The sequence below is a fragment of the Castor canadensis genome, chromosome 6, assembly GCF_047511655.1.
Source record: "Castor canadensis chromosome 6, mCasCan1.hap1v2, whole genome shotgun sequence".
NCBI lineage: Eukaryota > Metazoa > Chordata > Mammalia > Rodentia > Castoridae > Castor > Castor canadensis.
Genome location: NC_133391.1, coordinates 16,998,539 through 17,022,304, shown reverse-complemented (window position 1 = coordinate 17,022,304; position 23,766 = coordinate 16,998,539). Strand labels below are relative to the sequence as shown.

Here is a 23,766-nt window from a genome sequence, read left to right as displayed (position 1 = left end):
AGCATTTATTTATTTTGCTCACATTTTTGTGCTGTGTCTTAAGAATATCAGAGCATCCAAGACCATTTCACCTTCTTCCTGGTTAAGGTGCAGAGGTGGTAACGGGTGGCTAATTTGTGAATAATCATAACATGATGATAAAATAACTTTTTCCTTTTCCTACTAGATGTCGACCACCTTTCTGAAGTAGAAATTCCATGGCCTGAACGTTTCTTGAAAACCATTTTGAGCAAAATATCTGCCTAATAACAAGACAACCACATCAAGATGGTTGGAAAACTGAAGCAGAACCTACTATTGGCATGCCTGGTGATTAGTTCTGTGACAGTGTTTTACTTGGGCCAGCATGCCATGGAATGCCATCACCGAATAGAAGAACGTAGCCAGCCAGTCAAACTGGAGAGCCCAAAGACTTCTGTGCGAACTGGCCTGGACATCAAAGCCAACAAAACCTTTGCCTATCACAAAGATATGCCTTTAATATTTATTGGAGGTGTGCCTCGGAGTGGAACCACACTCATGAGGGCCATGCTGGATGCACACCCTGACATTCGCTGCGGGGAGGAAACCAGGGTCATTCCTCGAATCTTGGCCCTGAAGCAGATGTGGTCACGGTCCAGTAAAGAGAAGATCCGCTTGGATGAGGCTGGTGTCACTGATGAAGTGTTGGATTCTGCCATGCAAGCCTTTTTACTAGAAGTCATTGTTAAGCACGGGGAGCCAGCCCCTTATTTATGTAATAAAGATCCGTTTGCCCTGAAATCCTTAACTTACCTTGCTAGGTTATTCCCCAATGCCAAATTTCTCCTGATGGTCCGAGATGGCCGGGCATCAGTACATTCAATGATTTCTCGAAAAGTTACTATAGCTGGATTTGACCTGAACAGCTACAGGGACTGTTTGACCAAGTGGAATCGTGCCATAGAGACCATGTACAACCAGTGTATGGAAGTCGGTTATAAAAAGTGCATGATGGTTCACTATGAACAACTCGTCTTGCATCCTGAGCGGTGGATGAGGACGCTCTTGAAGTTCCTCCACATTCCGTGGAACCACTCAGTATTGCACCACGAAGAGATGATTGGGAAAGCTGGGGGAGTGTCTCTGTCAAAGTGAGTAGTAACTACGTTTCTTAAATTTTTACCCTATATTCAGCTAGTAAAGGTGTATGCATGTATGTATGTGTATACGTATGTACACATGTATGTATGCGTGTGTGTGTGTGCAGAAGTTTTACCCTTTTTTTGTTTGTCTTTGTGGCAGTACTGGAGGTTGGATTCAGGGCCTTGTGCTTGCTAGGCAGGCACTCTACCACTTAGCTTCTCTGCCAGGCTTAGGAGTTTTATATACATAAACTCCAGACTTTTTCTGGAATAGATACAGCTTCACTGATGAGAGTTTTTTGTTGTTGTTGTTGTTAGTTCTCTACCAGTTCATTGTATCTCCTTCCATTTATGCAATTTATTTGTTCATTTATGTTTTGTGGGTCCTTTTTTTTTTTTTTTTTGTGATGCTGGAGTTTGAATTCAGGGACTACACTTTGAGCCACTCCACAAGCCCTTTTTTGTGAAGGGGTTTTGAGATAGGGTCTCGCAAACTATTAGCCAGGATTGGCTTCAAACTAAGATCTTTCTGATCTCTCTGCCTTCGGGGTAGCTAGGATTACAGGTGTCAGCCCAGCTTCAAGTATATTGTGGTCCTTTGTGTTTGTTTGTTTGATAGATGCAAACCCAGGTGGCAGGCAGTTAGGCTTTTTTCACTGACCTCAGGTGTTAATGTCCACCACTCAGTTTTAGTATCTCCTTATTTCTGATTTCTAGGTATTTTTGTTAATCAGAATGGTTGGCTTTTGTGTGGATTAAGGTTAATACCCAGAAATGCTTTTCCCATGTCAGTGAACACTTAGTGAATTCCAAGCATTTAGACTTTTTTAGTCATGAGATAATGAATGCCTTGTTACCTTTCATAGATAAGCAGGCTAAGCCACAGGAAGATTCAATGACTTGCTGGGTTAGGTGGCAAGCGGTAAGTAGAACCTGGGCCTGGCTCTCAGTGAGCCGCTGCTATTCATGGCAGTTTACTACACATAGCACTTTTTTCCCGTGTGATGAAGGTATCTTCTCCAGTCTCTCACATTTGGCTGAAGAATTCCAAAATTTGGAAGCTTAATGAATAAAAAGTCCCTTCGGTTCTCAGCACTCATAACAAATGATCTTAGCATTTTGTTTCCTTTCTCATAACTAATGATGAGGTTGTCTGGGCCCTGATAGGATGACCTGATGACTTATGTACCTAGAATGAGAATAATGGGAATCACCTTTAAGGTAGTCAGCGACTGTTTCCTCGTGAAGATGAATTGGTTATGGTTAAATTTGATCTTACTGTCATTTTGCCTTTTTTGTTTATCAAAGTAATATACCCACTATAAAAAATAAAACTGGGCCTGTATGCCCTGCTTACAACATCAGGTCTGTCTTCTCGATTTTTTTCAGTATATGTAACTTGCATAATAAATATTGATCTTTCATGTGGATAACTTCAAAGGAACAGCTGTCTGCCTGTACCTAGATTTGTTATTGATTATTTAGAAATTATTAGTTCTCATCACTATAGTGGCCCTAGGATACCTTTACTGATCCAGAGAAAATTGCAGCCCTAGTTACTATCATTTGCAGTTTATTGTTCTTTCCAGATAATACACTACAACTGATTTTTAATCACCTCCATTTCAGGTAAGTACAGTTGGCCCTCTGTGTCCTAGGGTTCCAACCATTTTCAGAAAAATTGTACTAAATATGTACATACTTATCAGTATTGCCCAAGCAATACATTATAACAATTGTTTACATTGTGGTAGGTGTTGTAAGTAATACAGAGATAATTGTGGTGTCTGAGGGGGATCCTGGAATCCATCCCCACAATACCAGGGAGTGACTGTTTCATTCCTGTGGTTGTATGTTGAGCCTGAGACTCTGATGCTGCTTCCGTCTATTAATATAAAAGAAGCTAAATAGACTACCAGGCTTTCCAAGTTGGGATCAAAGAGATGCTTAAGTTAAGTTTTGGTGCCAAACAGTAGGAGACTTACTATGTTTAGGGTAAATGTAGAGATGGAGGGAATTTATAGAAATTTCAAATTAATGAATTTTAGAAGGGAACAAGAGTTTACTTCGCACTGTAGTGTATGGAATGGAGACCTAGTAAGGCTGTATGCTTTATCAAGAATTACACATCACAGAACCAGGACTAGAACTTGCCAACATTTACTCTGGGATTCTTGCTACTGTATGAATTTTTACATTAGGGTTTAAGATATATAATAGATGCACAAATATTCATTGTGCAGTGTGATGAATTTTTACATCTGTGTGCACTTGTGTAAGCACCATTCACATCAAGGTATTGAAAATTTCCAGCACCCAAGAGGCTTCTTTTTTATCCTTTCTCATCAGCGTCTTCCTCAAACCACAGGCAAACGGCTATTCCAATCTCTGTCACCTGGAGTAGTCTTACTTGTTCTTGAACATCATATAAATGAAATCATGCACATTTATTCTTTTGCACAGGGCTTCTTTCATTCAACATTATGTTTGCGATTCATCCATGTTAGTATAAATAGCAGTAGTTTCTTCATTTTCACTACTGTGTAATATTTCAGTGTATAAGCTACCACACACACAAAAAAATCCATTCCATTGATAGACATTTGAGTTGTTTCCATTTTGTATCGTTATGGATAAAGTTGCTAAGCACGTACTTGTACATTACTTTTGGTGAACTGGGTCATGATACACAGACTCTCTCTCTCTCTCTCTCTCTCTCTCTCTCACATACATACACACCCACACACACAGACTCTCATGTATGTACCATAGAAGCTTTAACAGATACTTCATTACAGTTTTCCAAAGGGACTGTATCACTTGTGTGGCTGTACCACTCATACATAGCTATGCTATAAATGACCTGTTCTAGTAGCCTTGTATCTTTGTCAATACTTGGTATTGTCAGATCTTTCTGATAGGGTACAAGTGTTTTTTAAAACTTGAAAGCAAAATTTAAAAATGGCATTTGAACCCATTTTTGAAAGGAAGACTTACCCGCAATTCCAACATGAAACAAGTAAGACTAGAATTCCTTTGGTTGAGTCTACGCTAAACCATACTTAACTTTTTTTTTTGTTGTTGTTGTTCCTCTTTTTTTGCACTACTGGGATTTGCCAGTACCTTGCTAGGCAGGCTTTCTACCACTTGAGCCACACCTCCAGCCCTTTATAATTTCTAGTCAAAGAAAAAGAGTTTGGTTATCATCAGCCCTGTTTTATGAGTGAGAGATTATTGCTATTGATTTATCTAGTGCTATATGACTAAGAAAAAAAACTGATTCCAGACTAGAGTTCAAGTCTTCTGAATTTTTGTTGGCAGCACTAAGGTTGAACTCAGGGTTTTGTGCTTTCTAGGCAGGCACTCTACCACTTGATCATGCCCTCAGCTCTATACTTTGTCTTTTAGAAGTGAGTTTCTGCTCTAGAAAACTGCTAGTTCAGGAATGAGGCAGAAACAAACAAAGTTACTCCATTTATACCAAGTTGTAAATAGCATTTTTCCCTTTGTGTAAACAGTTTTCTTCTGGGAACATAGTTTAAAAGAAGTTATCTCTATACTTGTTTTGGTATTACTTAGTTTAACAGTACTTAAAATATTTAGGCAGCCTGGAAGGTTTGAAGATGTTCCCAGATGGCCCAGAAACATATGCAGAAGCCGTGAAGATAGCAATACTGGGAAGGCCTTCACAGACCTGCCTTCCTTATCCTGTTAACTATGACAGTTAATCTTCCCTTTCTTTGCTTAGATTCCCAGTTATTTTCAGTTAGAAACTTCTTGTTTCTGTGGTCAGTTTCTATTTCCGAAAAGTAACAGCTGGGGATGTAGCTCATGGCAGAGCACTTCTTAACATACCTGAGACCCTGGGTTGGATCCACAGCACCACAGAGGAAAAAAAAATGTGGGAGGCTCCCACTCCTCAAATATTTTGAGTAGGAAGTAGAAGTAAGGCTTGAGGCTATATCACATTGCCCTCTTCTTGTGGATTGTGGAAGTTATTAGAGCGAACAGTTGATTCTGCTGTTAAACTCACATGGTATATAAGGTTACTTGGGACAAGTAACAAGCTGGTTGGTCAAAAGAGCACAGCCAGAGAAGCAGAGCAATTACAGGGCAACCCTTGAACAGAATATGTGCAGGAATCACAACTACGGTTCAGAGAGGCCTTCCGTGTATTCTTGCAGAGCAACTGTTAACACAACTAAGGTTAGAATGAAAAACAGAAGGGAACAAATAAGAACACAATAACTGACACCTTAAGCTTCTAATATGTAGGCACAGAAAAAACAGGACATCAGATTTAGAACAAAGAAAGGCTAACTACACAGAAATAATTCAGAAAAGCTTTTGGAAATGGAGATGGGGGAAGAAAAAAGAATAATCAATAATTCATTAACATCAGAGTAGTAAATTTCTTTTTAATTTTCAAAATAGGATTTAATTTGTTAACTAAAAGTTATTCATCAATACTTGTTAAAGCACCATTTGTTGGTCTTTAGTTAGGACCATCACAATCAGTATGGTTTTTGAGAGGGAACATGGGAATTTATAGCTAAGGAGCAGATTGTGGTCATCGGGTGATTTCCATATTAGTGTAAGGGGAATTTTTGCTGAAGACAGGCCAGAATTGTCAGATGTGACCTGGGGCATGATGGAGATGGGAAACCTTGTCACAGAATTGGGTGTTTTGTTGTTGCTAAACTAGCTGAGCAGGGTTCTTTGCCGAAAGTGAATTTTACACAGAAGATGGCCTAGGAGAAGGTGCAGGAGCCTAACTAAGATTTGGTCCATAGGAATCTTTGTCAGTTTGAAAATTTTAAATTCTTGTAATATTTTACGGGATTAACAGAGAAAGATAAGTGAATATCCACTTGAGGATTACAAGAATATTATGAGCCAGTTAAGAGAGTGGCAAACTATTCATGGTGATTCTGATCACTTTAAAGCATGGAGAATTAATGACATGTAATTTAGGATTGCCTGAGCTCTGCTTGTGCAGATTGAATATTCTAGAACAATTTTATAAATGCTGCATTTCATGAAGTTACTAGAGAACAAATCTGTTTATTTGTGATTACTTGTCCTTTGTAAAAGCAGTAGTCCATGCTGTATAGATTTAGCTGTTAGATGCTGCCCTAGAAGAATGCTTTTGGCATTGTGGCTTCTTTACAAGTTGTGTTGAAGCCACAAAGTGGCTTCTTAGGTGGAGAAAAGGAATTAAATGAATATGGGAACATTGACAGAGCAAAACATGCTGTAAAGAGAAAGAGAGCCAGAGAAACATTGTGTTTCAAGATATGTCCATGAACAATGAGAGAACAAGAGTGTAAATTAATAAAGCAAAATGTGTACTTTTCCTGGAGAATATGGCAATTGGCAGCAAAGGGAGACATAGGATATTAGGTCATTTATTAATCTTTAGTGAGCCAAAGTGAAGATTTCAAATAATGGCCATTATATGAAAGGAGAAGGACCAGGACTAGTTCGTCTTGCTTTGTGGTCATCTGGGCTAGGCTGTGTGCAGCTTTTGGCTCCATTATCCAGGGCCTGAGTTGGAGCTCCAGTCAGTTCCTCTAGACTCTAAGCAGCTGCCTGGAGGTGGGGTGAGTGTGAGAGAGAACATCTAGTGTTTTTAGAGAATGTTTTCCTTGAAGCTTCCTGTTATCATTTCTGATTTTACACTGACCATAACTCAGTCTTACGGCCATATATAACTGTAAGAAAGACTGGGAGGTGTGGTTTTATTCCAGCTAATCATGTGAACCCAACTGAGAGTTGGGCTTACTTTCACTAAGAGGAGTAGGTTGGGTATTGGTTAGGCAGAGAGCAGGCTCTCTCTGCCGGGCACAGTGCTAGCCCCTGGTGATAAAAGATCTCTTCCCTAAAGGAGCCCAGTATCGAATTATCTAGTTGAAGATACAGATTCATATGCAGTGCACTGACAAGAACTGTGGAAAAGCCAAGAAGAGGTCCCTAACCCTATATGGGATGTTCAGGAAGCTTCAGGGCATTGAGGTCCCAAGATTTCAGGGTTTCTGCAACCTTAGTACTATTGACATTTGGGGCCAAGTAGTTCCTTCTTGTGGGGTGTTTAGCTCCACCCTTGGTTCCTCTTCACTAGATGCCACTCCCCCTCCCCCTGCAATCCAAATCGTGACAACTAAGAATGTTTCCAGACATTGCCAAATGTCCCCTGGGGAGACAAAATACCCCTGAGGGGGCTTGTGTCTGTGTACATTTTTGAAGGTGTCTCCCTTAAGAGTTTCTCTAGGAAATACACTTTGGAATAGAATTGCTGGGTTATTGGGAAATGTCAAATTGTTTTTTGAAGAGTTTATACTGTTTATAGTCCTACCATCAGAGTATCTATCAGGGATGGATACCATCAGGGATCCATATCCTCTCCAGTCTATTTTATTTTATTTTTTGAGGCAGGGTCTTGCTGTGTAGCCCAGGCTGACCTGGAGCTTATGATCCTCCTGCCTCAGCCTCCCAACTGCAGTTGCCATTTACAGCTGGGTTTTACTTTTTTGTTTTGTTTGTGGTACTGAAGATGGAACTCGGCACCAGCACTTGAGTCACACTCCCAGTCCTACCGTTGTCATTTCAAAGCAGTATACTTATCTCTCTCTGAACCCCAGTGATTATATGCCTTGCATATAGAAAACATGTCCACCCTTTCCCCACAGTTTCATCCCATTACAGTGTCAGTTCAAAGTTCAGAATCCTGTCATCTAAATCAGGTCCACTTGTGGATATAGCTCATCGGTGCAGCTCCTTAAGTATAGGTCCTGGAGTATAGTTCTTTCAATCTGAAGATCTGTGGCACTAAAAATATCCCCTCTTCCCTGTCTCGGTCCATTCTCCCTTTCTGTGACAGATCACCTGAGATGGGGTCTAAGAGTGGGCAGTTCTCACCAGTAGTGAGGGCTGGTGCTGCATTAACTCATGGAGGAAAAGCAAAAGGTGCCTGCAGAAGATACAAAACTTGCTTTATAACAACCCACTTTCTAGGGGTGACAATCCAGTCCCACCAGAGTGAGAACTCACACACAAGAATAGCATTAAGGGGTTCACGAGGGTTCTGAGCTCTGCCTACTCAGGCACCTCCCATGAGGCCATACTCTCCCTGGTTTGGGAATCCGATTTCAACTTGAAAACTTCATCTAAACCATAACAACCCCCTACATCCAATATATAGGAGGTGGAACAGGTATGTCCTAGGTAAAGGGGGAAACTAGAAGTCACAGAGGTGTCACTGGTCCATATCAGTTCTTTAAATCCTGCCAGAAAAATGTGAGAAGTTCCTTGATTAGGAGGAATAATTCTCAGCTCTCCCTTTAGGCTCCTGATTCTGCCTCTGACTTGTCATTCTTCTTTCATGAAAACTGTTAATGATCTTGCAGTTGTGTGGTTTTATCAGTCTGCCTCCTGCCAGGAGAAATTTTGGAATCCAATGGGCTCTTCATTTAGTACTATTTCTGTCTTTTTCAGTCCAACCTGACAGTGCTGCAGCCCATGTAGTATTGTCAAGATTCCTCCAGGGGCAGGAACTCCTTGAAATAAACCTTCTTTACTTTAGGCTCTTTCTGAGATGGGTGGCAGAGGGACAGAGCCCTTAAGCTTTCTAGAGACCCTGTGATTAATTAAGAGGACATATGAGGCATACCCTTAATTTCTTTAAAGGGTCTCTTGTATGACTGAATTACCACGAATCATTTTAGAAGTAGCCTACCTCAGAGGTTGAATCTTGTCAAGTTGAGGTAGTCATATGACCTTAAAAAATCATTGAAGCTACTAATGTAAATTACATTAAAAGATTTTCAAATTTTGACTTAACTTTGAATTTTTGAGAAAAAATGATAATTGTCTCTAGATTCGATATGCTAATTTTTGATTCAGGATTTTTTATAAATATTTCATCAGTGACACCTGTAATTGTCGAAAAAGACAATCTATGTCTAGTTTGTTATGTTTAGTTAGGCTTGTCCTACAGATTACTTCTTTTATTCTTTCCAATACATCTTTGATTGTTATTCCCCCTCACTCATGGATCACATTTTCCTGGTTCTCTGGATTTGGTAATTTTTGAAGTTATGTTTTGAGTCTCCAAGACCTGCTAAAGTCTTTGGGAGCATTCTGATTTTGCTAGGCTGATTAGGTTCTAAACCACAAGTTTTCTAGCCTTCTCTGAATAGTGTTTTCCATATCAGGTCAATTTCATTAGACTTTGGTATGCTGCTTTGGGTTTTTCCTACCCACTCATCACATTGGTAAATTAGTTTGGAGCTTTGGTGGCAGTTTATGTACTAGTTTTGTTCTCAAAGCCTTTGTTGTACTTACTCAGTCTCTGCCAAGTATGAGTAGAGGTTGTACTGTTTTATGTACAAAATTAATGAAAACTTGTTTCTGCTCTCTTTCTTCCTCTCCATGCTCCCTGGTTTCCAGAGGCTCCTTTCATTGTTATTCTGGCTAAAGGTAGATTTCCATTAGCTTTTCAGTTGCCTGCACTGTTCCCAGGCATTTCTGCATGACCATTGCCACCCTTAGGGCAAAGAGGTGAGATAAAAGGGTCAAAAATAATGAGCTTGGTTCCTATAGTGTCTTCAGGCTGTTGTGGCCCATTTTCCCAATTCTTTTTTCCCAAAAGATGGGGTTATGTTGAGTTTTTCTTGCTCACATTTGTGCATAGTATGGGCTTAAGAATTCCTATTTTGTATTAAGGATCTTAATCTTTCTTAGTTTTTAAAAAGGTCTTTATTTCTTAGAAGATTATTTTTATTCTATTCAGTTCTGGGTTGGTGGTAATTTTCTTTCTTTCTTTCTTTTTTTTTTCCGTTCAGTACTGAGGTTTGAACTCACCACCTTGAGTTTGTTAGGCAGGCACTCTACTACTTGCGCCATGCCCCAGCTCTTTTTTTGTTTTAGTTATTTTTTTAGAAAGAGTCTCATGTTTTTGCCTAGGCTGGCCTTAGACTGCAATCCTATGCCTCCGGTGTAACTGGGATTACAGGCACATACCACCAAGCCTGGCTTACTTTTGGATTACATTTTCCTGGCTTTTTCCTTTCCTTGCCTGTGCTGGTGTTGAAGTTCAGTCTTCTGGATCTCAGCCTCTCAAGTAGCTGGGTGGGTATATAGACATGACCCACTGTGCCTGGCCTTAAATTATTTCTTGAATGAGTTTTGGTACTTGTGTCTTTTAAGGAATTTGTCCATTTATTATAACTTGTAAAATTTATAGATATAAAACTGTTCATAATAACCCTTTATCATTTTCCAGTCTGTAAATCTGTAATGCTCTATAGACTCTTGTATTCCAAAAATCAGTAATTTCTACTTGCAGTATGTTGAGCATTTTGGATTTGTATGTCTTATATTTATATAAAATTTGGAAAAGTTTTATACTTTGTTTTCAAAAAATTTTTGTCTCTCTTCCTCTTCACGTACACATGTATGAGATAGTTTGAAATTGTTCCAGAGCTTATCAATTGATGTCTTTTTTTTTTGGGGGGGAACCTGGAGTTTGAGCCCAGAGCTTTGTGCTTGCAAAGCAAGTGCTCTACTGCTTGAGCCACACCTTCAGTCCATTTTGCACTGGTTATTTTGGAAATGGGAGGGATCTTGCAGACTGTTTGCTCAGGCTGGTCTTGAATCGTAATCTTCCTGATCCCAGTCTTCCAAGTAGCTAGAGCCCCCAGCGCCTGGCTCATTAATATACTTTTAATTTTTAAAAATAGACTTTTTTTTAAACAGCAGTTTTAGGTTCATAGTTTTAGGTTCATAGCAAAATTCAACGGAAAGTCCAGAGTTCCCTGTATGCTTTCTCACACACCTTTACAGCCCACTCTAACATCAGAATCTCACACATCAGACTGGCATAGTTCTTGCAGTAGATGAACCCATGTTTGCTACATCATTACCACCCCAAAGTCCAAGTTTTCATTAAGATACATGGTTGGTACTGTACATGGATTGATGCCCACCATCACAGTGTTTTCACTGTCCTGGAAACACTCTGCCCTACCTACTCATCCTTTCTTCTCCCTCCTGGCAACCACTCACTTTCACTGTATCCATAGTTTTACTTTTTCTAGACTGTTAGACAGTTGCGACTGTACAGTGTATAGCATTTCCAAATTGACATCTTTCACTTAGTAATGTGCATTTAAGATTCCTCCTTGTCTTGATAGCTTATTTTTTGTGTTGAATAATATTCTATAATCTGTATATACTGCAGTTTTCTGTATCTGTGCACATACTGAAGGGCATCTTAGATTCTTCTAAGATTTGGCAGTTATGAATAAAGCTGCCATAAACATCCATGCAGTCTTTGTGTGGATATGTTTTCGGCTCATTTGGGTAAATACCAAGGGACATGATTGTTGATTATATGGTAAGAATAAGAGCAGTTTATAAGAAACTGCCTAGCTGTCTTCCCAATTAGCTGTATTGTTTTGCTGATTTCAGGTTCCTGTTGCTCCATGTCCTTCTCTGCATTTGACCTTATCAGTGTTCTGGATTTGGGCTTCTAATAGGAGTGTAGTGTGAGCTCATTGCTGTCTTAATTTGCATTTCCCTGATTATGTATGATGTGGAGCCTCTTTTCATAGGGGTATTTGCCTTCTCTATGTGGTGAGGTATCTGTTTGGGTCTTTTGTCTAGTTTTTACTTGGGTTGTTTATTTTCTTCCTGTTAAAGAATATTTGTATACTTTTAGATAATCCTTTATCTACACCGATTTTTAAAATATTTTCTCCCAGGCTTGCCATCTCAGTCTCTTGACACAGTGTCTTTTGCAGAGCAGAAGTTTTAGATTTTTTTTTTTTTTTGAGGTACTGGGTCTTGAACTCAGAGCCTTGAGCCCCCCCCTTTTTTTTTTTGTGAAGGGTTTTTTTTCTGAGATAGGGTCTTGTGAGCTATTTGCCTGGGCTGGTTTCGAACTGTGATCCTCCTGACTTCTGCCTCCTGAATAGCTAGGATTACAGGCGTGAGCCACTGGCGCCCGGCAGAAATTTTAAATTTTAATGGAGTCCATCTTATTAATTTTTTCATTCATGGATAGTGCTTTTGGTATTGTATCTAAAAGATAGTAGCCATGCCCAAAGCCATTTAGATTTTCTGTCCCATGTTATCTTCAATGAGATCTATACTTTTGCACTTGACATTTACATCTGTGATCCATTTTGAGTTAACAAGGGTTAGTGTTACCATAATGAAATAGCTGAGATGAGTTATTTATAAAGAGAAGAGGTTTGTTCAGCTCACATCATTGGAGGTTCCAGGGCATGGCCCTGGCATTCGCTTAGTTCTCTTAGTTCTCTTAGTTGCTTCACATCAAGCAAGCAAGGGACGGCATCTCAAACCAGGGAGAGAAAGAGAATGGACAGGGCTAGGCTTGTTCCCTCTGTAATAACCCTTGGGCTAGAATTACCTAAAGGGTCACATGAGAGCTCTCAAAAGGGTCACATGGGAAATACATCATGCCCCAGTGACCCAGGGCCTCCCAGTATGCTATACCTCCAAAAGGCTTTACCATTTCCACCAGAGCCACCCTGGGGACCAAGCCTTAATCACAGTGTATCTTTGGAATAGTCAACCACAGTAGTCTATATTAAGATTTTCTGTGGGTGTGCGTGTATTTGCAGTTGTTTTAGCACCCTTTATTGACTCTTCTCCATTGTGTTGCCTTTTGCTCCTTTTCCAAAGATCAGTTGACTGTGTTGGCATGCATTTTTTTCTGGGCTGTCTGTTGTGTTTCATCCATGTTTTTTTCTTTTGCTAGTACCCTGCTGTCTTGATTTCTATAGCTTTTTACTAAATCTTCAAGTTGTTCCTCTAACCCTGCTCTTCTTTACTACTGAATTGGCTGTTCTGGGTGTTTTACCTTTCTACATAAACTTTAGAATCGGGTCTTCGATATCCATAAAATAACTTCCCTAAGAAATTGATTGGGTTTTTTTTGAGTCTGTATATCAAATTGGAAAGAACTAGTATCTTGACAATACTGAGTTTTTCTATCCATGAACATAAAATACCTCTTCATTTGTTTACTTCTTTGATTTTTCTGATAATAAGAGTGTTGTAGTTTTCCTCATACAGATCTTGTACAAATTTTGTTAGATTTGACTTATACCTAAGTGTTTTATTTTTGTGGGTGTTCACATAAATGGCATTGTGTTTTTAATTTCAAATTCCATCACGTGAGCACAAAGCTGGAAGATGCCATGGTTGTCTTCTTGCGGTGCTGGGGGCTGGACCCAGGGCCTTGTTCATGCTAGGCACGTGCTCTACCTCTGAGCTACAGCCCTAGCCTGAAGATGCTATCTCTTTTTTTTTTTCTTTTATTTCTTTTGCCATCTTTGAAGGAGAGAACAGACCCTCACCTTCGTCTTTGACTTCCAGCCTCCAGAAACTGTGAGCAACAGGTTCTTCTGTTTATAAATTACCTAGTCTAAGGTATTTTGTTACTAGCATCTTGAGAGGATTAAGACACTTGCCTTGTATCATTTTTCTGTTCTTGCATGTTGTGTACTTTTTCTGTTAGAGCCCTTTCCATGCTAATCATAGTTGTTTAAAATTCACAGTCTGATAATTACAATAGCCCTGCCATATATCTGAATCTGATTTTGGTGCTTGCTTTATTTATTCAATTTTTCTTTTTGCTTGTAGTGTGCCCTTTAATTTTTGTTGAAAGGCATGATACACTGGGTAAAAGGAAGTCATGTAAATAGGCCTGTAGGATGTGATAATAAGGTGTGAGAATTAGGTTTCAATCTTTTAGTGAGGTTGTGCCTCTAATCTGTAAGCTTCTCAAATACCTCTCTGCTGCCCCTCCCCCACATCAGTGGGACCGGATGGCTGTAGGGGCTGGAATTGGGTATTTCCCTTCCCCCAAGTTGGTGAGGTTCTGGCAAAATTCCAGTAGGAATAGATCTGGTAAAATAGTTTTTGTTTTCTCAAGTTACCTATTTACATGTTTTTGGAGCTAAGGATCAAACCCAGGGCCTCAAGCATGCAACCTGGAGGGCAGGCCTGTTAAGAAGAACAGAATGCTCTTCAAATGTATTTCAGCACTAGAGAAAGTGGGCAAAGAAACCTCTTCCATGTGCCCAACTGTCTTTCCCATTGGTGTCTTTTCCTGCACTGTGGTGCAGGAGCTGGAGGTGGGGAGGATGTTGTAGGTGAGCCAAACAGGAGATGAGAGGAGACTCAAGCCATGAGGGAGGGGCTTGGGTGTTTGTGCAAGCGGAAACTGAAGCAAGGTAGATAAGGAGGTAACTCTAGTTTGGTCTTTGTCAACCATCAGCTGACACAGTGGGAACTTCATCCTGAGAGAAGAGGTCAGGAGGGCTGTCAATACTTGTCCTTCCCACATTCTGTTAGGAGCCTGAGCAAGGTCTGTTTTCTATTTTCTTGGGGCATAATGGCAGGTATGATAGTAGGAAAGAGTGACCTTCTTGCTGACAAGGAAACACAAAGTTTTTTTGTGTGTGTGTGGTACTGGGATTTGAACTCAGGGCTCATGCTTACAAAGCAGGTTCTCTAACACTTGAGCCACACCACCTGTCTGTTTTGCTCTGGTTATTTTGGAGATGGGGTCTTGTGAACTGTTTGCGTGGGTTGGCCTTGAACCTTAATCCTTCTGGTATCAGTGTCCCAGGTAGCTAGGATTATAGGCGTAAGGCACTGGCACCTGGCTGGAATTTTTTTTTTTTTTTAATATTGTCCTTGTTAAATAGGTTGAAAGGGAAAAGCATATTTTGGGAGTGAAGACGAGGGTGCAGGGAAGGCTTCTGTGAGGAGATGACATCTGCATAGTCTGAAGGCTTTTTTCTAATGTTGACAGCCTTCAGTATAGAGTCAGGACTGCTTTGCACAGAGATGAAAGGCAGGTTACCTGTGCCTCTTCTTCCTGTCTTGCAGTTAGTGTATCTGTTTCTGCAGTGGAAACTCTTTTTGTCCTGAAAGTCTTCTTTCCTGCTCTAATCTCTGATACATTTATGCTCCTTCTCAGTAAACACTCCTAGTATGCAAAGACTGAAGAAAACCTAAGACCTTCTTTAAGCATTTGTGAGTATCAGAACTGTCTGGGATGCTTATTAAAATTGCAGTTTCCAGACCCCATGCCATTGGCACAATTGTTAAAAGTTTCAGTTAGAATCCAGTACTGATTGGATTACATTACTTGAGGGCACTTTGTCATAGTTATCTCTTTAGCTTCACAGCATTATAAATTCTCAGCAAATGTTTGCTAAATTAATTTACTAGGGAGCTGCAGAGAAACATTTTCAAGTGGCTTTAAAAGTTTTGCTACTTTGGGGTGACATCAGCAAAAATGACGCAACAAAGAAATACAGAATTTTGCACTCTCATAAGAGCAACAGACCTGGCAAAGCTATCATAATCAACTTTTTTTTTAGAACTCTAAAAATTAGCTAAAGGCCTAGAACAACTTGAAGAGTGCTTATTCTTAAAAATGACTGAATCTCAGTAAGAACAGGGAGATTTGTGGCAATTTATGTATTCACCCTAATCTCCTATCCTACCCCACATATCAGCAGGGACTGAAATAGCAGCCGGCATTCTGGTGTTGTAGAGAACAGAACAGACCTCATTCTGGATGAATTGTAACTGTTTCGCTGTGTTTGGTGGCTCCTTGGAAAACTGGTTCAAAAGCCTCATCTGTATTTCTCTGATTTGGAACTGGTCTGTTACTAAAGCTGTTGAGAGTGTGGAGGGTTGCAGGTAATAAAAACATCTGTAGACAAACAATCTTGTCATAGCCAGCAGATAGCAGTTGGGGTGAATAGCAGACTAAATGAAAAGCCTGGGGGCAGAGTCTGAGAATGAGGTGTTCATAGACTTTGACATGTTTCTGGGAGTGTATATGGCCAGGTTCCTGGGCAGGACTGTGTGTATGCCAAGGGAGACCTGTGGCATGGTAGCAACAAGGAAGTGAAGGCTGAGGCAGAGTTAAACTGTAGCAGGCTGAACACTAACGGTGTACCCTAAACCTACACAGAGCCCTTCTGGGAAGACAGACTTTTTTGTTTGAGGAACTTGAAGAAATCAGTCTAATTATTAGCTAACCACTAATTTATCAGAACAGAGACTTCAGGGCCCATACATAACAACAATCACGACAACAGCAAAACAGATTTCACAGAGTCAGTTTGGAAGAGTGTCTAAACAAACAATTAAAATGAGCAGTAACAACTCTGGAGAGGGTGAGAATCTGATTCCTGGAGTTGGTACATTATGCTGTTTAGTATGTTTAGTTGTCACTGGAAATTATGACACATGGAATGAAACAAGAAAAGAAAGTCAGTTAAAAATTGTCCCTGAAGAAGTCCAGAGACTGGACTTTGTAGACAAAGACTTTATTTTTTTGTTGTTGTTTTTGTAGAACTGGGGTTTGAACTCAGGCTTCTCACTTGCAAAGCAGGCATTCTACCTCTTGAGCCACACCTCCAGTCTGTAGACAAAGACTTTAAATCAGCTATTTTGAATAGTTCTTCAAAGAGCTAAAGAAAACCACATCTAAAGAACTAACAGAAAGTATGAGAACAATGTCTCACAAAATAGACAATATCAGTGAAAAGCATAGAAGTTATTAAATGAACAAGATAGAAATTCTGGAGTTGCGAGCAGTTAACTGAAAGAGAAAATTCATCTTAGAGTCCAATAGGAGATTTGAAGAAGATGCTAAACGAAATCAGCAAATTTGAAGACAGATTAATTGATCTTATCCAATCTGAACATAAATTTCAAAAATGAGCAGAGCCTAAGAAACTTGTAGAGACTGCTATCAATGGGACTCTCAGAAGAGGAGAAAGAGTAAGGAACCGAAGGGTATTTGAAGAAATAGTGGCTAAACCCCCAGATTTGATAAGACATCCATCTGTACATTCAAGAAGCTCAGTAAAGTCCAGTAAGATCAACCCAAGAGGCCTACACTAGACACACCACACAGTCAGATCATCAGAGCTGCAAGAAACAAAGACAACTAACCAGAAAAATTAATAGCTAACTTCTTCTCAGATACTACGGAGTCCAGAAGGAAGTGGGATGACACATTCATATTACTGAAGGAGAAAAACACAATAAACTCCTATACTTGACAAAACTCTCTTTCAAAAAATGAAGGAGAAATAAGAATTCCCTCAAAACTGTGAATTTGTGAGACTTATAATGCAGGTGTAGGGAAGTCCTTGAATCCATTAAAAAAAAACTCCAGAAAACATGGGTGATGTTAGCTACATAGAGCAGCTTAGGACTGATCCAAGATAGTTCCCACCAAAAGAAGGGTACCCAATAAGAATGCACCTAAGAACAGGAAGAGTGAAGGTGTATTTCTGTCTCTTTCCCATATTTGAGTAGACTTACGCCCTTCCCTCAGTCAGTATATGGGTTTTGAATAAACTAGTGAGGTGAGATCTTTTCACTTTACTCCTTATCATTTTTTAAATAGACTTAATATTACCAGTTCACAGTTAATGCAAATTAATCGCAATGAGATACTCCTTCATATCCACCAGAATGGTTAACATTAAGTGGATGGCAAGTATAGAGTGTTGGTGAGGATATTAATCAACTGTGACTCTTAATATTTGTGGGAGTGTAAACCAGTACACCCATTTGGGGAAACTGTATCTTAGAGCTACTTAGCAAAACATATCTACCTCATGACCCAGGAAATCCACTCATGCATGTCTTCCCAACATAAAGAAGTTACAGGGTTAGAAATAATTACACCAAAAGACTTACAGAGAGTATTTCTTTATAGCAGTGCTATTCATTATAACAGCCAAAAGCTGGAAATGGATCCAAATGCTTATCAAAAGGGAAATGCATAAATAAAATGTGGTGTATTCATGCAGTGAGATGTTACCCAGCAATAAAACGGAACAAGTTATTGATTCAGGCAGAGTGTTTGAATCTTAGAAATACTATGGAAAGCATAATGATGTATATGCAGATGATGCAAAAGAGTATGTACTGTGGGTTTCTAATTATGTGAAGTTCAAAAATAGGTAAAACTGGCAGAATAATAGTTATTTTGGGGCTACTGAGTGGGAGGCCACAAGGAGAGTGTTGGGGGCTGGAAGTGTTCTCTGCATCTGAATGGTGATTACAGGGATGCATGCGTAAAAATTTGAGTAACACATTTTTTAAAATGTTGCTGTTCTTAAAGTTATGTGTATACTCCATACTTTGAGAGATAATTTATGATCTTTAAAAAAACCTTGACTGCCCTGTCGATGTTCAAATCAGGGATGTATAATATAAAATCCAGTGATTGTGAAAGGAAATTCAGCTACATTTTCATTATTTATAACTTCTAAATGTGTTACTTAAAGTATGAACATGCAAAACAATTCATTCTTGAGTTAGAAACCTAACCTTAAACCTAATCATGAGTCTGTTCATCACTCCATTGGATTTCAATATTTGCTTACACACATTATTCTTGAAGTCTGGCATGGGCTTAGGGCACTTATTAGCAACATCTAACCAATTTGGTTTGGTTACTTCATGCTGGAGGCTAAAGCAGAATGTGTTATTGAGGGAGCTTTTGAGAAATGAAACGCCAGTGTTTTTACAACCACTTGTAGGCCATTAAAAAAGAAATCAAATTTGTTCTTTGCAAAGGAATGCAGGCCTGGCCACACACCAAGATGTTGCTCCACACAGAAAGGACAACCAGAGGCAGAACTGCTTTCTGAGAAGTTACCAGGCATGGGGAGGAGGGAGGGTAAACAAAGGAAGAGAGAGATTTTATTCTTTCTTGCCTTGTGTTAATCAATCTAAACCTAGAAATACTGATTTTATCTTAAGAATCAGAAGCAGATGTGCCAGTGTCTTCATATATTCTGTAGATACTTGCTGAGCTCTCTTTGTGTACCTACTACTATTCTAGGGTCTTAGAATATCATAGCAAACAAAACAAAACTCCCTGTGTAAGGATCATCTTTTGGGAGGGTGTGTGTCAGCAGCAGGTACTTGTGTTCCATATGTAGCAGTGAGCCTGAGTTTAGACAACTGCTTTGCTTGTTTAGACCCAGTTTAGCATTCTACCATGCGTGCTCTGGATCTCTGTTCACTGCTGCTGTCACGTTTTCTAATCAGACCTTCCTCAGTACTTCAGTGATAAAATCTTTTTGCCTGTGAAGCAAGATTAGATGTGGTGCTTGCTTCAGCAGCATATGTACTAAAATTGGAACAATACAGAGATTAGCTTGCCCCCTGTGTAAGGATGACACACAAATTCATGAAGCGTTCCATGTTTTTATTTTAAAAAATGAAAAGCAGGAGGGAAAAATAAATCTTTTCCAAGGGCAGATACCAGTGGGAGGTGGATGGGCATAAGGGAAGGGGGAATGAGGGTGTATATGGTGGATGTGTTTTATATTCATATATGATAGATAATAGAATAATGAAACTGGTGAAATTGTTCTAAGAACGGAGAGAAGGGAAGAGGGGGAAAATGGAAGAGGTAAATCTAAGATACATTGTAAGCACATATGTAAATATCACACTATATCCCCCTGTACAACTATTATATGTTAATAAAATAAAAATCAATTTATAGTAAATCTTTATCTGTTATAATAAAATATGAATAAAATGTTGGATACCTTTAAAAAAAAGATTAGCTGTGTGTTGGTTAGTGGCAAAAAATAGAATAAGAATTACATATAAGGTTGATGTGGTGGTGCCTGATTGCTGTCTGAGGCCAGCCCGGGCAAAAGCACAAGACCCTGTATGATAAACAAACCAAAAAGCAAAAAGACTGGGGGTAGGCCCCAAGTGGTAGAGCACTTGCCTAGCAGGAGGTCCTGAATTCAATTCCCAGAACAGCTAGAAAAAAAATAGACACAAATTGTATAGGAATTTAGAATATTGGAATGATATTTTACACAGGAGTTGGGGTATTGTATCCTAAAGCCAATGCTTGAATAAAAGCTGAAATTAATAAAACAGAAAAATAGAAAGAAAAAATAAAAACCAAAATTGGCTCTTTGAGACAATCAGTAAAAAAGTAAACCCTTTGCTCTATTGATGAAATAAAAGAGAGGAAATATATAAAGGATGAGGAAAGAGAAATAATTGCAGCTGTAAAAGAAATTTAAAAGGGGCATGTGAAAATACTGCATGAAAGTACATGTGTAATAAATTTGAAAGTTTAGACACAATAGCTGAATATTCAGGATAGATGGAGAATTGAAGTAGGTTGACTAGCACCAAAGAGATTAAAGAGGATGAAGAGATACCATTTAAAAGGGAAGAGGTGATTCACAACAATTATTTCTAACCCTTAGAAATGAGTCCAATGTGACTTAAACTATCTTAGTTCATAGAAAGCAATGGAAACTCCCCAGTCATTTTATGAAACCATGATTTAATGACAGAACCCAGTATAAATTACAGGAAAAAAAACTTCAGGTCTTTTTTTTTTATACATAATGGATGCTAAAATCATAAATAGTGCCCCATGCAATTCATCAGTGTATAAGATAAGCTATCATGCGTGACCAAATAACTTATTTTAGCAATGAAAGAATGGTTCACTATTAAAAAAAAATCTATCAATATAATTTACTACCTGAATTAATTCACAGAAAAATCCCCACGATCATATCATTCATTTATCAGTGATACCCTCAAGAAGGAATAGAAAAAGCTGAAGTATTATAAAGACTGTCTGCTCAGCAAGTTTTTATTGAACACTCCAGTATATGCCAGGTAATGTTCTCCATGCTGAGTTACAGCAGTTAACAAAACTGACCAAACAAATCTTTCTTCTTAGAATTTACATTAGCACTGGGGAGCCATCCCATTAAAAAACAAAGTAAAAAGAGAAAAGTTACTTGTCTGGTTTGTGAGATGGTGATAAGTACTATGAAATAAAGCAGAGAACTGGAAATTGTCAAGATCTGTATTATGGGAATTGTCCCAGAAGGCCAGGAAGTCAATAAAACAGACAAGACCCACAAAATATAATAAAGAAAGCCTACACCATATTAGAAGATTTAGTGAAAAAAAAAAAAAGAAAATGCACAGGAGACTAAAGGGGAGCAGTGTACGGGGAATGTTGAGGGTCATGTAATACTCCAGTCAATAGTCCCCCAGGAGGTGAGGGAGCGCCCCAGTGGGCTCTGGAAGAGAGTGTTTCAGGCACAGGGACCAGCTGCACAGAGGATGCTGATGAGGGAGCAGGCCTGGCTAACCACTGAGCCACACAGACAGCAGGGGCTTGGGCTGAGTGAACAGAGGATGTCACCCCTGTCAGGAAGTAAAGTGGGGCCAGTCAGTCCAGAAGTCCCTCCTTGTCCCCTCTCCCCAACTCAATCCTTTTTCCTCCCAAACTATCCACTTTCCTAGCGCTTCCAGAAGCCACTTCCTGTGTTGCTTTATAGTTCTATTATGTAAATGTGCATCCCTAGACACTACTTTAGTCTTACCCATTAAGAATAATTTGAGCTGAGACCCAGTGCCAACAAAAAAAAAAATTAAGATTAATTCAAGCCAGGCGTGGTAAAGCACACCTGTAATCCTAGGAGGCTGTAATCCAGGAGGCTGAGGCAGGAGGATCCGAGTTTGAGGCTAGCCTGAGCTACTTGGAGAGACCCTGCTTCAAAAAAATTATTCCACATGTCTTATAAGTTAATTTTAATCTACACATTTCTAAATGATCCACTCTTTTCTTTACCAGGCACTTTATTTGGAAAAATTCAGGACAAATTTCCTATAGGACATTATTCACACTCTGATTTTTGCTGGTTGCAGCTTTGCAGTTGAACCTCTGATTGTCCATGTTCTCCTGAATCCTGTACTTCACCCAAGTGGCAGAGAATGCAGAGGCTTAGTCAGACTACAGGTCTGTTTTGGTAGCGTTATTCTGTGTGGGTTTCTTTCTTTATGTGATGCTAGCAGTGACCCTCAGTGCCTAGATTCATCAGTTTGTTGCATCTTGCATATTTTGGTATTCTAATTCTGGCTCCTTTTTCAAATAGTAGTTGGGCAATTTTTATGAATGACATGTCTCTCTATCTACTGTCTGATTTCCCCCAGGATTACTGTTCATACAGGAAAGGCATAATAAATACTTGATTCTCATTATTTGCCAGTTGTCAAGATTATTGATTAGTTCCTTATTGCTTTCCTAAGAAACCAATTTGATAGGTTTCTATCTATTATAATTAGCTTGTTTTTTCCTGGTGCTGGGATCAAATCCAGGGCCTCATGCATGCTAGACTAGCTCTGTACCACTGAGCTGCACCCTATTCCTAATTAGTAAGTTTTCTTTTCTTTACAGGATTATAGGCATGTACTGCTTCGCCCAGCAGTGGTTTTATTGAGTTCATATTTCCCTATGTCTGACCATGAGAAGCTTCTGCAGATTGCCATGACCCTCTGGTATCTGCTGGCTTCCTTGCCATCTGGTACGGCATATGTTACAGTCTTAGCTCAGTACAGCGATCAATCATTTCTTCAAGATGCCCTCATTTCTTTTAGAGGAAAGACCTGCATCTGGTCAGAAGGGATGCTCAGCACTACTGGGCAGTCAGTATTTCTGAGCCTTTTCAGTGCACATAGCTAGGTATGGATGTGTGTGTACATGTGCATATGTGCACTCTTGTGAGTATCATAATAAAACACTTCTTTTTTGGTGGTACTGGGGTTTGAACTCAGGGCTTTGTGCTTGCAGTGCAGGCTCTGTACTGCTTGAGCCACACCTCCAGTCCAATAAAAACTGCTTGTGTTTCTACTAATACCTTCAATTCAAATGCGTAATTACAAGACTGTATGTTAAATTTTTATCTTCGTTTCTCACACTGAGACTCATTGTTCTGAAGCACACATGGGCTGATAGGATTAATCTGTCTGCAGGTATTCACTTGCTTCATTCCCATGATACTCTCACCATCAAGAGTAGTGAGAACAGTTAAAAAAGCCACTTTGCATATGCTCTCTCTTGTCTCCTTCTACATTTTTGCATGATGTCTTCATTGTCAGAGTGTAACCCTCACATACTATGTCACTTTTAACTCATTTGATTTTATTTTCGTGAATAGCTGTTGCTGTGGTTTGTCTCCAAGGCTTTGTTTCCAGCAATGCTAAGAGGCTGTGGGACTTTAACAGGTTGGGGCTACTGTGAGTCCCTAACTAAGTAAGTAGGGCAGCATCCAGGAGGGATTAAGTAGTTTTCCAGGGACCCCTGGGTGAGTTCCCACTAGAGGGCTGTGATACAGCAAGCCCATCTTCTCTGGCTTTCCAGGTAGTGATGTGACCCTTCTCTCACCTGTGTAAGGCCCTCACTGGGGCCAAGCTGATGCTGGACATGCCCCTAAACCTCTATAACTATAAGCTACACAAACCTCTTTTCTTTATAAAGTTATCTAGCCTCAGGTACTTTCTTATAGTAACAGAAAACAGAGTAATATGACTATTTATGTTGTCACAGTGCTCCATCCGCCCCAATCATCTTGTTTACCTGAAACTTATTTTCTAGTACATGGTTTGGTAAACTATGATCTGCTACCTGTTTTTGTATGAACTGCAAGCTAAGAATGATCTTAATAGATTTTTATACTACAGTTTTTATTTTGTATGTATATGTGTGCAACATGATGTTTTGCTATTAATATTCATAGTG

At 39.4% G+C, this 23,766-nt stretch overlaps 1 protein-coding gene and 1 non-coding gene across 4 annotated transcripts in view; both read left to right on the top strand.

The window, feature by feature from the left end:
• Nucleotides 1–23,766, top strand: part of Tpst1 (tyrosylprotein sulfotransferase 1) — a 153,805-nt gene that overhangs the window by 86,970 nt on the left and 43,069 nt on the right. For all 3 annotated transcript variants that reach the window (XM_074075779.1, XM_020167395.2, XM_074075780.1), the window contains one exon: nucleotides 167–1,112. In XM_074075779.1, the coding sequence (XP_073931880.1) occupies nucleotides 268–1,112 (845 nt within the window). In that variant the 5' untranslated portion in view covers nucleotides 167–267. The remainder of the gene's footprint in view (nucleotides 1–166; nucleotides 1,113–23,766) is intronic.
• Nucleotides 19,294–19,397, top strand: LOC141424413 (U6 spliceosomal RNA). Its single transcript, XR_012449349.1, has one exon. It is a non-coding gene; the product is annotated as a U6 spliceosomal RNA (small nuclear RNA).